This window comes from Carlito syrichta, unplaced genomic scaffold, assembly GCF_000164805.1.
Source record: "Carlito syrichta isolate Samal-C Ts95f unplaced genomic scaffold, Tarsius_syrichta-2.0.1 Scaffold289776, whole genome shotgun sequence".
In the NCBI taxonomy this organism is placed as follows: Eukaryota; Metazoa; Chordata; class Mammalia; order Primates; family Tarsiidae; genus Carlito; species Carlito syrichta.
The window spans coordinates 58281-73876 of record NW_007233872.1 but is presented as its reverse complement, the minus strand read 5'-3'; the positions used below and the strand labels follow the sequence as shown (position 1 = coordinate 73876).

The window sequence follows — 15596 nt, the reverse complement described above, 5'->3', positions numbered from 1 at the left end:
TACACACACTTGGCCCACAAGCAGGGTTCACATACCACTTTGTCCCCACCCCACTAGTCTACCCTGTTTGGTATAGAAAATGAAATAGAATTGGAGCTCATAGAGCCTAGGATACTAGCCTAGGTACTCAGATGTGTCAATAAGTGTGTACATGCCTGACTTTTCCAAGCATATGTGCATGTTATTGTTGCCTGTGTGGAGTTAGGTGATGGAGAAACTTCTCCATTACTTAGTTATCAACAGAGACCCATTATCTCTTTTTCTGCCATCACACATGTGTTCTCATATAATTTCACACATGTCTACTGTGTGAATGTTGCACCCTCTTCCCCAGCTATGATGCTCTTGTGCTCCCCCAAATTCAGTATTTATAGAAGTATGCAGCTTTCTATTAAGTACTCAAAAATAATACAGTGTTTCTCTACTGAAGTGTCTAAAGTAGAATCCTAAGCTTTTTTAACATAGATTTTCCACATTCTACTTAAATAAATACGTGTACCTTTTTATACTTCTGATTTGCTAAATGGAATGTAACAATAAATTCAGATCACATGTTATAAAGTATAAAAGCATGTATTCGTTATTTTTTTCTTAAATGGTGAAGTTAGAAGTGCATAGTCCTCTGAATTTCTGAACAAAAAGCAGCATGTGCTTCTTTTAAGGCCCTGGGTCTGTTCAAGACTTGCTGTATGAGCTACTAGATAGAAGAAACCTTGTTTAGCACTGTCCCAAAATCTCAGTCAGGAGTGAGTTCAAAGCCCCCCAATACCTCAAGTTCCCACAAAAATACAAACCCCAGAATAAAGTTAATCTTCTTCTTAGTGTTATACTGGATTGGAAAGACTAATAAGCTTTCATTTAAGAAATGGCTTTTGGTAACATAAATTCACATTGGAAATATAATTTTATCATGAGGTTGCTTCCCTAGTCTTTTATTTTTAAATTTTGTATTATGGAACATTTCAAACATATACAAAATTAGAGAATAAGATTATGAAGCTTTATGCGACATTACCAAGTTTTAATGGTTATTAATATTTTGTCAATTATGTTCTAACTAAAGCTGCTTCCCTTTTTTTCTTTACCTCATGATATTTAAATTTCAGACAACTTGTCAATCCACCTGTAAATATTTCAACGTTTATTGCTAGCTTATAAGGTCTTTTAAAACATAACTACCAATGCTATATCATACCTATAAAATTAATAAAAATTTCTTAACATTATCCAGTACTTTCTCATATTAAAATTTCTCTGTCTCAAAAATATTTTTTATGGATTGTTCAAATTAGAATCCATGTAAAGTTCATACATTATATTTGACTGTTTATGTCTCTTGGGTCTTTTTTGTCTATTAAATATTTATATTTTTTCTTTAGATGTGCTTATAATTTATCAAAGAAATTTAAAAGAAAACATTGCTACCAAAATTAATGCTTTAGATTTTATCTTTAAATCATTAGTTTGTACATTCTTTACATTTTAAAATTCATACATACTTAATGCTGAAATGGAAAAGGCTGACAAAAAGAAAAAAAGGTGTTTCTGGGTTTTTTTATAATTCACACACAGTTCTGATTGATTTTATTATTCAAGAGCAGAAACCAAATGCAGAAATTTGACCCTCACTATATTTGAGTTCATGTATGTCTATATTAAATCACATTTTAAGGCTACATTTTAGTTTGACCTAACTAAATTATCACTTTACTTACGAATACAAAATGTGTAAGTAATGAGCCTTTTGCTTCTAGAATTTTATATTTTTTTGTCTTTCAGATTTTGAGTTTGCATATCTGTATAATAAATAATAAATTTGAATGAAGACAATGTTTTTCTACCAATCATGAGTGTTTCTATCTCTTCTACTGTTAACAGTTAATATACCTCAGTGGTCTGTCCATTTGATGATATTCCCACTGAGTTCAATCTGATATCTCAAAATGATTTTTCTTTGTAAAAATGGTTGAATCATATATTTGCTTCCTTTTTTTTTTTGAGTTGGAGTCTCACTCTGTCACCCAGCCTGGAGTGCTGTGGCACACTCACAACCACCCCAGTGTCGACCTGCTGGGCTCTGGTGATCCTTCCGCTTCAGCCATCCAAGTAGCCAGAACTACAGGCATGCACTACCACACCCGGCTAATTTTTTATTTATTGTAGAGATGAGCTCTCGCCAAGTTTCCCAGGCTAGCCTCAAACCTGCGGGCTCAGGCAGTCCTTTTGCCTCAGCCTCCCGAAGTGCTGGGATTATAGGCTGAGCCACCGAGCCTGACCTGCTTCTTTTTTTTAATACTTACTTTGATATTCTACCAGGTTGGCGTGTTATTTTCTTTTAACATTAGTAGGAGGACAGAAAAGAATTTCTTCTTTCACTATAATTTTAACACTACCAATCCTTGATTTAAATTGTGCAGTGCTGCTAAAATGCCTCAAAATTTTATCATTTCTTTTTATAAATGCTCAATCTTGTGATATATTTCCTTTCTTAGTATATGAACGAGTCTGCCAAACAAGAAGATATTTTGGAATCCACAACAGATGCTGCAGAGTGGAGTCTGGAAGTAGAACGTGTACTACCACAACTGAAAGTCACGATTAGGACTGACAATAAGGTATGGAGGAAAGAATGCGTTTTCCTTAAAACAATATTTATTAAATTTTTTTATCATATCATAAGGCAATTTCAGTGTTGGGTACCCCCAATGATACAAATGATTTAAGGGCAGCAGGATTCAGTTTTCAGCATTTTGTCTTAATATGTATTTAACAAATTGTTAAGTAAGTAAATAATGTAATATGGTCCCCAAAAAATGTATCTTTAAAAGAGTAATTTGGATATATCATGTTTCCCTGGGATTGAGGGATATTTTCTCAGTACATTTTGATGTATTTTTTTGGAAATCATGTTTTATTTAGGTGAATAGGAATTCCATGACTATCCCAACTGATTAGGGTTAGAAGATGCTTTAGAACTCTGTTGGATGGCAAAGCAGAAGGCAACCTAGAAGTAGTCTTAGATAATCTATTCAATACATGTGATTAAAAGTTAAATATTAATAAAATAGTCAAGAAATAAGATTTAGAGATTAAGACCAGATGAATTGACCCACTGTGTCAAGTTTCTGCTTTCTATCTACAGTTTTATAAGTGCTACCCACTGACCCTTGAACAACACAGGTCTGAATGGCACAGGTCCAGTTATAGGTGGATTTTTTTCACTAAAAGTTACACTGAATGTGCCTGCCTCTCTTGCCTTGCCTTCCACCTTCTTCACTTCTGCCTTTGCCACCTCTGAGACAGTAAGACCAATTCCTATTCCTCCTCAGCCTACTTAATGTGAAGACACAAGGATAAAGACCTTTATGACGATCCACTTCCACTTAATGAATAGGAAATTTAGTTTCTCTTTCTTATGATTTTCTTAATAGGATTCTTTTCTTTAGCTTACTTTAGTAAGAATACAGTATATAATACATATAACATACTAAATATGTGTTAATCAACCACTTATGTTATTTTTTAGGCTTCCAGTCAACAATAAGCTATTAGTGGATAAGTTTTTGAGGAGTCAAGAGTTATATATGGATTTTCAACTGCATGGGAGGTCAGTACCTCTAAACCCTTGCATTGTTAAAGGATCAACTGTAATGACCTCAGAATGAGCTAATAGGTGGCTAGACAATGCTATTCTCATTAATATTATAATAATCTCTACAAAAGAGACATCTAGGTAAAGAAACTGAAGGAAAATTTTTATCCTTGAAGGAAGGTTCTAGGGAAGCTTATCATTCTGAAAGTGTAGTGCTGTGTCTACCTTCCAGAGTAGAAGTCCTACAAAGATTGCTGTTTTCAGAATGCTTTGGAGGCTAATTCATTTTTAGAATGTCTGGATTTGGGCTTGTAGAACTGTATCTTGTACCAGGTAGAAAGTAACCTAGATTCCTAGGGCAGTTCCAGAATAGGATAAGAACAGAGGTCTTAATACACTGTTAACAGCTGTAGAACAAACTCTATTCAAGGTAAGTGGACAAATCTGTAGCTTATTTATCCAGCCATTATGAAGGACAACTATTATTTGTCTGCAATGGAAGTGAATTATTTGTTTGCATAACTCTCATATGTGAAAATATATTAATTAGAATGTCTTCTTTATTCAGTAGATCTTTGCTGGAAATCTTCACTTGCAAATATGTGTTGTTGTTGTTGTTTTGCAGAAATGTAATTTCTGATTCTTTGGTTTTGTCAGGACAAATTCTCTTTACAAAATTAAAAATCACTATTATAGTAATTCTAGTTAGAATGACATGTTATAATAATTGTGTAGGTGGGAATTCTCAGGTACAGCTTAATCCCACAAGGAAGCAAGTTTAATTTGTTTACTTTTAAGCTGAGTAAACTCTTGAAGTCAAAGTCTCATTTAGAACCAAATAGGTTTTCTTTTAAAACAATCATTGATTTTCACATAATAGGAGTAACTAAGAAAGAAAGAATATAAATGTAACTGCAAACACATACTCTTTTACAAAACTAAGTGCAGTTCAAATTCTATAACAAACCAATATCAAAATCCTGGGTTCTTGAAGAATCACTGTTCTCCTGATTTGGGGAAGAATTAATTAACTAGTTGAGAGTTGAACTCTTATTCTCATGCCATACTATCAACCTTAATCTTATGAGGACATACTCTGCCAAATTAATTATACAATTCAGTTTTGTAGGCAGTGTTTAAAAATATCAGGTAAAGTTCCCTTTTTTCAATATGTTTTAGAAATTATTTTGAACTTAGATTTTTGTGGTAAAAACTACTGACCTGAAGTCATATTTGATTACTTTTTCAAAATTCCTCTTTAGATAAAAGTATGTTTGTGTCCAGTATTCCTGTACTCTTCTTGCTTCTAAGTCTTTCAGATAAAGCCATTGGGAATGCAGCTTTAGGGTCAATTCTTTCTTCAGCTTACTTAAAAAAAACACACGCACACACGCACACACACACACACACACACACATTGGTTTGAGAAAATAAGGTGCTAATGAATAAATGCTTCTCATGTCTCAGAAATAAAAATAAAATAATTTGATTGCATGTGAGGATTCTTTCACAGACTCTTTATCCTCTGTCAGAAGAGGTTGACTCCAGCATCAAGATAGATCCCATTCTTTCTAGATTCCTGACTCTACCAAAACCAAAACCTCTTGACTTTTGGCCCAAATAATAGCCTTTCATCCTATACCAGTGATATAGGACATCTAGAGAATTTTCCTCAAGATGAATTTGAGAATCTTTTTAGACAACATATTTATTATTTGGGGGTCAATGTGTTTTACTGGTCACCATTGAATTAATTTTGAAGTGACTTACAGATGTGGAAGATAAGTAATAAAGGGTCTCCATTATTTCAACTTGTTATGTTTCTTTTAAATGGTCATGCACTTGTCATAAATAAGTCCCATGTTTATTTGGCACTGTATCAAATATTTGTTTTGTGCTTTTCTCTCCCAAGTTTAGTTTATTTCTTTTATGTTCCTAGCAGATAATTTTTTTAAACATCTCTTTTTCTGTTCTTTTTGGATAATATAGTATATATTATAGTATATATATTTGATGAGATTCTATCATATACCAATATTTTATTTTGTATTCTATTCCTAACATTGAAATCAGGTTTTTGTTGCTAAACTAGCTTATCCTTATTGTCTGGTACTGCTTGCTACTGTTACCACTTCTCAAAGAATGCAAACTAATTTCAATATTAGCTTAAACAAAATAAAATTAGGAAAATAAATGTTGTCAGAAATACAAATAATATGCTTCACCACTGAAGATAAATAATTTTTGTTACATACTGATGTGAGTGGACTATATTAGTAGTTCCCTTTTTAGCACTGGTTATAGTGAGTGCTCCTGGTAATTATAGTTGACCCTTGAACAATGTGGAGAGAGTTTAGGGACGCTGATCTCCATGCAGTCAACAAATCCATGTATAACTTTGACTTCTCAAAAACTTAACTAGTAGTGGCTTACCGTTGACAGGAAGCCTTATTGACAACATATATAGTCGATAACAGTCGATTTTGTGTGTTATATGTATTATATACTATAATCTTACAATAGTGCAAGCTAGAGAAAAGAAAATGTTATTAAGAAAATCATAAGAAAGACAAACTATATTTACCATTTATTAAGTAGAAGTGAATCATCATGAAGGTCTTCATCCTCATTGTCTTCATAATGAGTAGGCTGAAGACAAGGAGAAAGGGGGTTGGTCTTGCTGTCTCAGGGAAGGCAGAGACAGAAGAGGTAGAGGAGGTGGAAGGGGAGGCAGGAGAGGCATGCACACTCGCCATAACATCATGGAAATACATTGTAATTTCTGTCTGACTTTTTGCACTTTCATTTCTCTAAAAATGTTTCTGTGTGGTACCAATTATTCTTCAATTGTTTGTTTTAGTTTCAGCGCCCATATCATAGAAGGGTCCATGTTATAAAATAACGTAAAAGCAATCTTGGATAATTAGAACCCCTTTGCTGGATTATCTAATGTAAATTTGTTTTTCTGGCATTGCTTCTTCTGCATCTTTCTCACTGTCTGGCACTGGTTTAGAAGCACTCATCTCCTTCAAGTTGTCTTCTGTTAATTCCTCTGTTGTGGTATCTGTTAGCTTTTGAAGTTCTCCAAAATCCATATTTTGAAATTCTTCCACCCCCCCTCCCCCAACCATTTTGCTATATCCGCAGTCTCTTTCATGATTTCCTTGATTGGTTCTGTCATAAATCCTGTGAAGTCACATGCAACATCTGGACACAGTTTTGTCCAGCAGGAATTTATTGTTTCAAGCTTGATGGTTTTCACAACTTTCTATTACAACGATGGCATCTTCATTGGTGTGATCATTTCAGACTTTTATGATATTTTCTCTACCAGGGTTCTCTTCCATACATTTGACAATCCTTTCCTTACCGTGTGCAACAACCTTAAAGATCATTATGACCACCTGTTCTAAAGGCTGAGTTAGAGACATTGTGTTTGGGGGCAAGCAGACCACTTTGACTTCTTCGGTGTTGGGCTCATGGGGTTCTGGGTGGCCAAGCACATGTCCAACATCAAAAGAACTTTAAAAGGCAATACTTGCAAGGTACTTCCTATCTTTAGGGACAAAGCATTGATAGAATCAGTCCAGAAAAAGAATTCTCATTATGCAAACCCTTATTGTAGAACCAAAAGATTGGCAACTGATGTTTAACATTTTCCCTGAAGGCTTGGGGGGTTAGGAGCTTTATAGAAAAGGGCAATCAAACCAGACGGTATTTGCCCAAAAGAATAGAGTTAGCCTATCTTTTCCTACTTTAAATCCTAGTATACCCTTCTCTTCTTTATTAATTAATGTCTTTTGTTTTTTGGTTTTTTTTTTTTCAGAATAGGGCACTTTTGTCTGCATTAAAAATCTATTCAGGCAGATATCCTTTCTCCTCAGTGATTATCCTAATGGCAGCTGGGAACTTGTCTGTTGCCTCTTGATCATCAGAAGCTGCTTCTTCTGTTATCTTGCCATTTTTTAAAGCCAAACCTCTTTCTAAAATTATCAAACCATCCTTTGCTGGCATTAAATTCTCCAGCTTTAGATCCTTCACCTTTCTTTTCTTTAAGTTGTCATATAATGACTTCATTTTTTCTCAAATCATATTAGAGACTATAGATATGTCTTTCTTATTGCAATCCTGTACCCACATAAAAACTGCATTTCCAATACGTGATAAAAGGTTTTTCACAAAAAGTGAAAGGTTTCCACACCTGCTGTCATAGCTGCAGTGATAGTTTCATGAATTTTCTTTTTTTATAATGGTTCTTACACACGATTCACTTATCTTGAAATGGTGCCAGTTGCAGTTGCAGCCCTCAATCTACAGCACATATCAAGCAATTCAACTTTTTCTTACAATGTCATGACTTTTCTATTTCTTGGGAGCACTTCCAGCATCACTTGTGGCACCTTATATGGGTCCACTGGTGGTATTTAAGGTTTACGATATTGCAGTAAACATGATGAAAAATATGTGAGAATTGCAAGAGATCACATTTTACTGTGATACGCAGTTTACTGGAGAACTTGATGTTCATGTGGAGTGATTAGCATCACCGTGTTTTAAGCAGATACAACACTTACTACAGTAGCAACCTTACTACAATAGCAACAAGAAGTGACTGTGAAATTATTACAGTAGTATAGTATATACTACAGTTAATTTTACACAGTTATGTTTTAATACTATATATCTATGTTTACATTTCTTTCAACTATGAATGACAACCGTGTGTGGTCTGTGTTTGTGTACATAAGTTTTGATAAATTATAACTTTTATAATAGCATTATATATTTTATGGTAGTAAGTTATACAATAGACTAGATTCTACATATATTTTATGTATTTATGACATACCTAACTTTTTCTTCTTTGTTTTTTATATTTTTAGGCTATGTGGTTTGTCTATAAGTTTTTTCAAATTGTTGGAAATCTCCAAAAATTTTTCCACTATATTTATTAAAGAGAATCAGCTATTGTAAGTCCCGATGTATTAAGTGAAGGTTTCTGAAACAGTGGAACTGTGGTAGCCTTGAAAACCTAGAGAATGGAGCCTCTTTCACATATCTTTCCTTGACCCCAGAGTTCATATTTATACCACTTTTTTTTTTTTTTTTTTTTGAGTTGGAGTCTCACTCTGTCGCCCAGACTGGAGTGCAGTGGCCGCTCCCGGCCACCGCAGCCTCGGCCTGCTGGGCTCCAGCAATCCTTCCACCTCAGCCTTCCGAGTAGCCAGATTACAGGCATGCGCCACCACACCCAGCTGATTTTTTTTATTTATTGTAGAGATGAGGTCTCGCTGCCCAGGCAGGTCTCAAACCCATAGGCTCAGGAAGTTCACTCACCTCAGCCTCCCAAAGGCGCGGGTATACCACTTTTTAACTATGTGACCCTGGGTAAGCTATTATACGTCTTTCATCCTTTTCTTCATCTGTAAATTGGAACTAATGCTATTACCTCACAGAGTTTGTAAAGCATTGAGAACAGTCTGACACATTATTGATACCTAATGAATATTGATTATTGTTATCCTACATTATTATTATTGTGTTCTATCATAGCAATTTGTATTTGGTGCCTATATCAGTTTTCAGGAAGAATTTATAAAATTTCTGCACTAATACTTTCATCATCTGAGGAATATTTGTAAACAACAGCCTTATACTCTTATTTGAGAATACAATCAGATGCATATAACTATCACTTTGATAAATCTTTTTCGTTTTTTCCTCAAGCAAATGTATTTATAATATGATAATAATAACTGACATTTACTTAGTGTTTACCATGTGCCAAGCACTATTCTTAGCATTTTACAAACATTAACTCATCTAATCCTTTCCATCATTCCATGAGATGCAGGTATCTCTTACCAGAGATGAGGAACCTGAAACATAGAGAAGTTCAGTTACCTGCCTTTTCCTGGCCATTGCGTGTGACAAATGTGGTATTTGAACTGACAACCCTGGCTTTCACTTGTTTGATTAGTGACAATACAGCATGCTAGTTTCAAGCACAAATTCTGGGCCAGCATGGTGGCTCACGCCTATAATCTCAGCACTTTGAGAGGCCGGATGAGAGGATTGTCTGAGCCAATGGGTTCAAGACCAGTCTGGGCAATTTGGCAAGACCTCATTTCTACAATAAATCAAAAAATTAGCTGGGCGTGGTAGCGCTGGGCATGGTAGCGTGTGACTATAGTTCCAGCTACTTGGAAGGCTAAGGTGGAAGGATTGCTGGAGCCCAGCAGATCAACACTGGAGTGGCCATGAGTGTGCTACTGCACTCCAGCCTGGGCGATGGAGTGAGACTCTAACTCAAAAAATATAAATAAATAAATAAATAAAGCACACATTCTGAACTCAGGTTGCTTAAGTACAAATCCTGGCTCTAGTGCTTATTAGCTCTTGGAACCTGTGGGCAAGTTACTCAACCACTCTGTGCCTCAGTTTCCTCAACTTTAATATAGAGTTTATTATAATACTTCTCTCAAAGAGTTATTAAAGGAGTAAATGAATTAGCAGATCTAAAACACTTAGGCTGGTACCAGAAGAATCATACCACATATTGGCCATGATTTCTGTGTGCTTTTATCTAAACAGCTTAGCTTATACCTCTTTTTAAAAATATAACATTACATCATAAGCATGTCCACGCATCATTAAAAATTATAAACCATAGCTTTAATGGCTGTGTGTAGTGCTTGAAGGTTCCCATCAATCCCTAGGTGAGTGCCAGGTAGCGGAGATGGCTTGGGCAAGCACAGCAGGTTGTGGTCAAGCCAGGAGGCTTAGGACGTGGGTGGAAAAATGGCAGGATGGAGTCACGCAAGATCTGGAGTTGAGAGCATGGGCAAGCACAAGCACCCTAATGTCAGAGAGCGTAGACCAATGGCAAGAAATGGGTCTTACCAGTGAGTCATTTTAGAGAAACAAGTGACTGTGGAAGGTAGAAGTCCATTTGAAAGGTAAAGCAGGAAGCAGACATTAAGATTAGAAAACTGGATTTAGAAATCTTCTGCAGTTGCTTATTGCTTCCAGAGTGTACATTCAGATCCATCTGTATGTTGGACCTGCTATTGCCTTTTTTCAGCTAATGTGAGAGGCTTTCTTTGGGAGTACTTTAGTACAATTATTGAAGGATAATATTTTCCTACATGATTCAAAATGTTTAATTCCATAATAGTAATATATATATTTTTAAAATTTTAATTACATCAATTGACAGTTGCTGAGTTGGATATAACAGTAGTTAAAGCTGAGCTGCCACAGAATTCTCCATGCCCCATATTTCTGGAGAAATAGAAAATGTGGTTACATATTCATATTGATTTTTACTTTATGTGTTTTTGATTAATTTTCAATCTCTAATGAAATATTTAATGCTGCTTCTTGAGGAAGAATATGCTATTATTTGAGTTTTCTTTTTACTATAATAAGCAAACCTTTATTTGACTTTGTTGAAGTAAGCAAAGACTGCTCAAGTAAGATCAAGGCTGTTTGTTCAGAGCTATCTGTATAGCAGAGGAGTCAGCCACCATCACATGTTTGGCAGAGACTCAAAGGTAGGTGAGGGAATTTAAATAATTTATAGTGGACAAAAGGGAAGGCTTCATGTATGTTCAGATATGGCTGGAAATCTGCACAAGGCTAAACTAGAAGCAGGTTATCCTATGTGACCGACTGGGTAGGGGAGGATGCCTTTGCCTGGTTGGCCCTATGCTGGAAGATGGGTGGCAGGCAAAAATGCGTAAGCTGGCAGTTATTAAGCCCTAACTGGGGTTGATTGCTGCAGAGGCTGTGATTTTGCTTCCTGGACTGTTGTTGCAGATTGCGGGTCAGAGGTATATTTTTGTATATGAGAGGCCTGTTGTTTGTTTGTATATATAACCTCTTAATTTTATTCATTGATGCAGAGGAAAGTGACTTTTTAAAATTATCGATACTATTTGTCTTTATAAGGAGATTAATTTTTTTAAATTCATTTTTTGTTTTGTTTTAACTACAGTGGAAACCAAATAAACATTAATAATATTTATTTCTCTTCCCCAGAAATAAGGAAGAGCAGTAAGTGTGAAATCAATTTTCAACTAAATCTCACATAGGCTCTTTTCTTCAGTTATCCAGTACTTATTCCTAAGCGATTGTACATTATAATGATTGAATATTAGGTATTTAATGCAATGAAAAAAATGTTCTAACATGCTTTAATGCCTTGTGGATATTGTAATTAAAATTTTGATTAATGACTTAAATAGATTTTTCCAAATTATAATTAAATGTTTCCTGCTTTGTTGTTTTTAAAAGATAGTTGGATAGGTAGCCCCTTCATTCCACCAAAATATCTCTAGTAATTATGTAAATCTTCAGGTTCATTACAAGGAATTTAGATAAAGAGATTATTTTTTTAAAGGCTTTAGCAGTATTACAGCATGTGCTTCTAATTATCTCAAACCTTTGAGTCACTGAACTACTTTTTTTTGTATCCTTACCTGTTCTTTATTTAGTGTCTGACTTTCTCAGACTGTAGTTGTAAAAAGAAGCTTAAACTTTAAATTTCAACTCCAAGCAACTGGATTTTTTTTAACGAAAATAAACTATACAGATGTTGCCTTGGGTAACCACAGCAGGAAAATTTTCAGGAAGAGTCATTGTGCTAAGGATGGAATCATTGCAGTAGTAGTCTTGAGCCTTAGGACTGTAGTCGCTGCGAGAGCTAAAACCTAAGAGCAAGGAGAGAGGCCCACATTAATCAGTAGGTAGAATTTCATTTAAATGAACCTAGAGGGACCACAAAATTGCTGTATTAGATCTAAGTCTCTTCAAATTGGAAGGCAGATCCTGTGGAAAGGCACAACAGTAGGCTTTCTCTTTTTACTATTATAGACAGATCTGTATCTGGAAGCAATCGAAGGTATTTTTTTCTCATTCCAAAGCAGTGGAGACAGTAACTTGCTCTGACCTTCTGCCATCACTGTGTGTGGATGCAGTGTTAGAGGGTGCTAATAAAATTTAGCTTTTCTAAATATTTCTGACCTGCTGGGAATTGTAAGTTGCTATATTGTGGAATAAGGAGCCTTTCTTAAGACTTATACTGTGGTTGTTGGGTGAGATATATTGATAGGATTCTTGTATCATATGCAAAAATGTATATACTTAGTCCTAGAATATAGAAATATGTTTTATGTATGTAACATTCATTAAAATGGGATTCCACCTGCTATTTGAATAAGGAGAAACTACATTTAAAATTCTTAGAGATTTTCTGGTAGCAGACCTTCTGTTGAGAAATATTCACGTAATTCAAAGAAAAATAAGGCGCCAAATTAAAAAACTAGCTTTTACAATTACCAGTGACAAATGTAAATACAGGTGGCAATAAGTTGGTCTCCATGAGGCTCCATGCAGGAATAATAGCTCCAATTACTGTCACAAATGTTTATAATTGTATTTATTGCTGCCAAACAATAAATGCTTTTTAATATAGTAAGGCCATAAATGTATAAGCTGCTGTTGTTTAAACAAAATACAATTTTCAGCAAATTTATCCTCGAAACACCTGCTATAATCAAAAAGAGGTGAATGCTATCAAAATAAACTGCCTAAATTAACTAGACAACATACATTTTTTAGAGCAGCCAGCATGATTACTCAGCTGCCACATCTCAGAGAAGGAGGGGACATGTTCACTGATGGACTTTTACAGGCTAGCTTTCCTTTGGGCAAACTGCACAAAACAGAACATTGTCTTGGGCTGTTGTGTGATTTTTAAACAAGGTGTTATTTTTGTGGACTTAAAGTTGTATTTGCAAAGTCAGCTGCTTTTTTTCTTTGTTGCATGTAGGCTGTGGACAGATATCAGGGTTGTGGGAAAGAATACTGTGCTTAAAATTATACATGTAAAAATACAGCAAAGGGGTGGAGGAAAGCTCAGCCATTCTTAAGCAACTAGAAAAGCTTTTTAGTTGCTTCTGTCACAATCTCATTGAACATTCAGGATATTCTGTGTTTAAAGATAGTTGATGATGCCTTCCTTTCTATTTACGCTGAGTGTGATAAATGTTTCAACTGGATTGGGGAAAGGTTCCATTTATCACCGGTTGAAATAGGAGAACGAGTGTTTTTGCTTTAGAGATTACCATCAGCTGTAACTAAAGAACATCAACAGTGAGAGCAGATTTTAAGCAAATAACCAATAAAGACTGCATGTTTTATAAATCCTGCAGGGGAAAGTTACTCATGCCTCGCTGCTGATATACCTCAAATGGACATCTGTGATTGCGCATGGTGAATTAACACACATTGATTATAATAGAAATTTCTAGACTGAATAAATATTTCATTATTGCAAAGTATGATTTAATATTTCCTTTAAATTACTTAATATAAAATATCAATTGAAGCAGAAACCATTTGTCTTATGGACCTTCCTACAAAATGTACTTTTATTGGTCTGACTTTGTTTTCCAGTCAGCATATTAGAGTAGTTCTCACTATCACTGAACTTCATTAAACATTTTTTAATATTTCAACCAACTTCCCCCCCCATAGGTTTTTATCTCATTTATTTGATTATTACCTTCTACCAAGGTAGTAATTTATGTTTCTTGGTTTTTCAATACAGGACATGACTATTGTTTGGGGTTTTTTGCGGGGGTGGGGGTGAGTGTCAGCATGTGATCCAAGTTTTGGTTAGTAGATTTCCGAAGCTGGGAGTCACTGACAAGGTCATCTGGTCCAGCTCTCCACTGTGATTACTCATCATCCTATAAAATAATTAAATTCTGATTTGGCCTGTGAGTGTTCCTATATTCTCAGAGGGGCCCCATTCATTCCCTATCTGCCTTGCCAAATCTCTTCTCTTGGCTTGTAACTCCTGAAACCTTGGAACCCTCACTGTATGACCATATAAAAGAGGTGTGACTGGAGTAAGCAGGAATAATAGGTCTGAGTCAACATATGAAAACTCTTTAGTAACAGATGGTAGTCAGTAAAGATAATCTCTGAGCACATTAGAAATGTAATTATTTAACTAAAAGTATTATATTTCAAAATTATGGATTTCCAGTTTCAATTCAATTATAGGTAGGTGTGAGAATACCAGTGATTGTTTTGACAACCTTGCTTACCCACTATACACACATTTTATTTTTCTCTAGGATAAGAGGAATATCTAGAAAGTAGGAACTTCCTTGCAGAAACACATTTCCAGCAATCATAGCTATTCCCACACCCCCTGTAACAAACTACCACAAAATATACCACACATATAAACTCTTTTAAAGTAGTATGCTTAGTTCTTTGAACATACGAAAAGAAAAATTATGCTTTCACACCACAAGGGTATATATACCACAGAAGACTTTAAGCTACTGGCAATGGAAGAAAAATGTCACATTTAAAAATTCAGGAAGGGCACATTCTGTAATTATCCTGCAGCCTGATGGGCATTTTTCATTAAGAAAGTAATCCAATTTTATAAAGTTACCTAATTGATTGGGCAATCTCTTTTCCTCTTTCACACACATACATATGTACTTACATGCACAAACATATACACAATGTGGGCAGTGAGGAAACTGAAAATTCTGACAAAACAATACGAGATTGCAAATCTACGGGGAGGTGTAATCCCAGCATTTTGGGAGGCTGAGGTGGGAGGAATGCTTGAGTCCAGGAGTTTGAAACTGTCGTGGGCAACATAATGAGACCTCATTTCTAACAACAACAACAAAAATCCAAAAAACAAAAAATTAGCCAGGCATAGTGGTGTGTCCTTGTAGTTCCAGCTACTCAGGAGCCTGAGGTGGAAGGATCGCTTGAGCACAGGAGGCTGAGGCTGCAGTGATCTGTGATCATGCCACTGCACTCAAGACTGGGTGACAAAGTAAGACCTTGACTCAAAACAAAAAAAAAGAGAGAGAAAGAGGGAGAGAGAGATTACAAATGTTCTTCTGCACAGTGGTAAAACAGAATACAGATAACATTCTCTTATTAGGGAAGGGTGTGTTCT

At 35.3% G+C, this 15596-nt stretch overlaps 1 protein-coding gene across 3 annotated transcripts in view; it reads left to right on the top strand.

Moving 5' to 3' along the window:
* The window catches only part of IFT57 (intraflagellar transport 57), a 67832-nt gene that overhangs the window by 38627 nt on the left and 13609 nt on the right, over nucleotides 1-15596 (top strand). For all 3 annotated transcript variants that reach the window (XM_008054351.1, XM_021710553.1, XM_021710552.1), the window contains exon 6: nucleotides 2493-2615. In XM_008054351.1, coding sequence (XP_008052542.1) covers nucleotides 2493-2615 — 123 coding nt within the window. The remainder of the gene's footprint in view (nucleotides 1-2492; nucleotides 2616-15596) is intronic.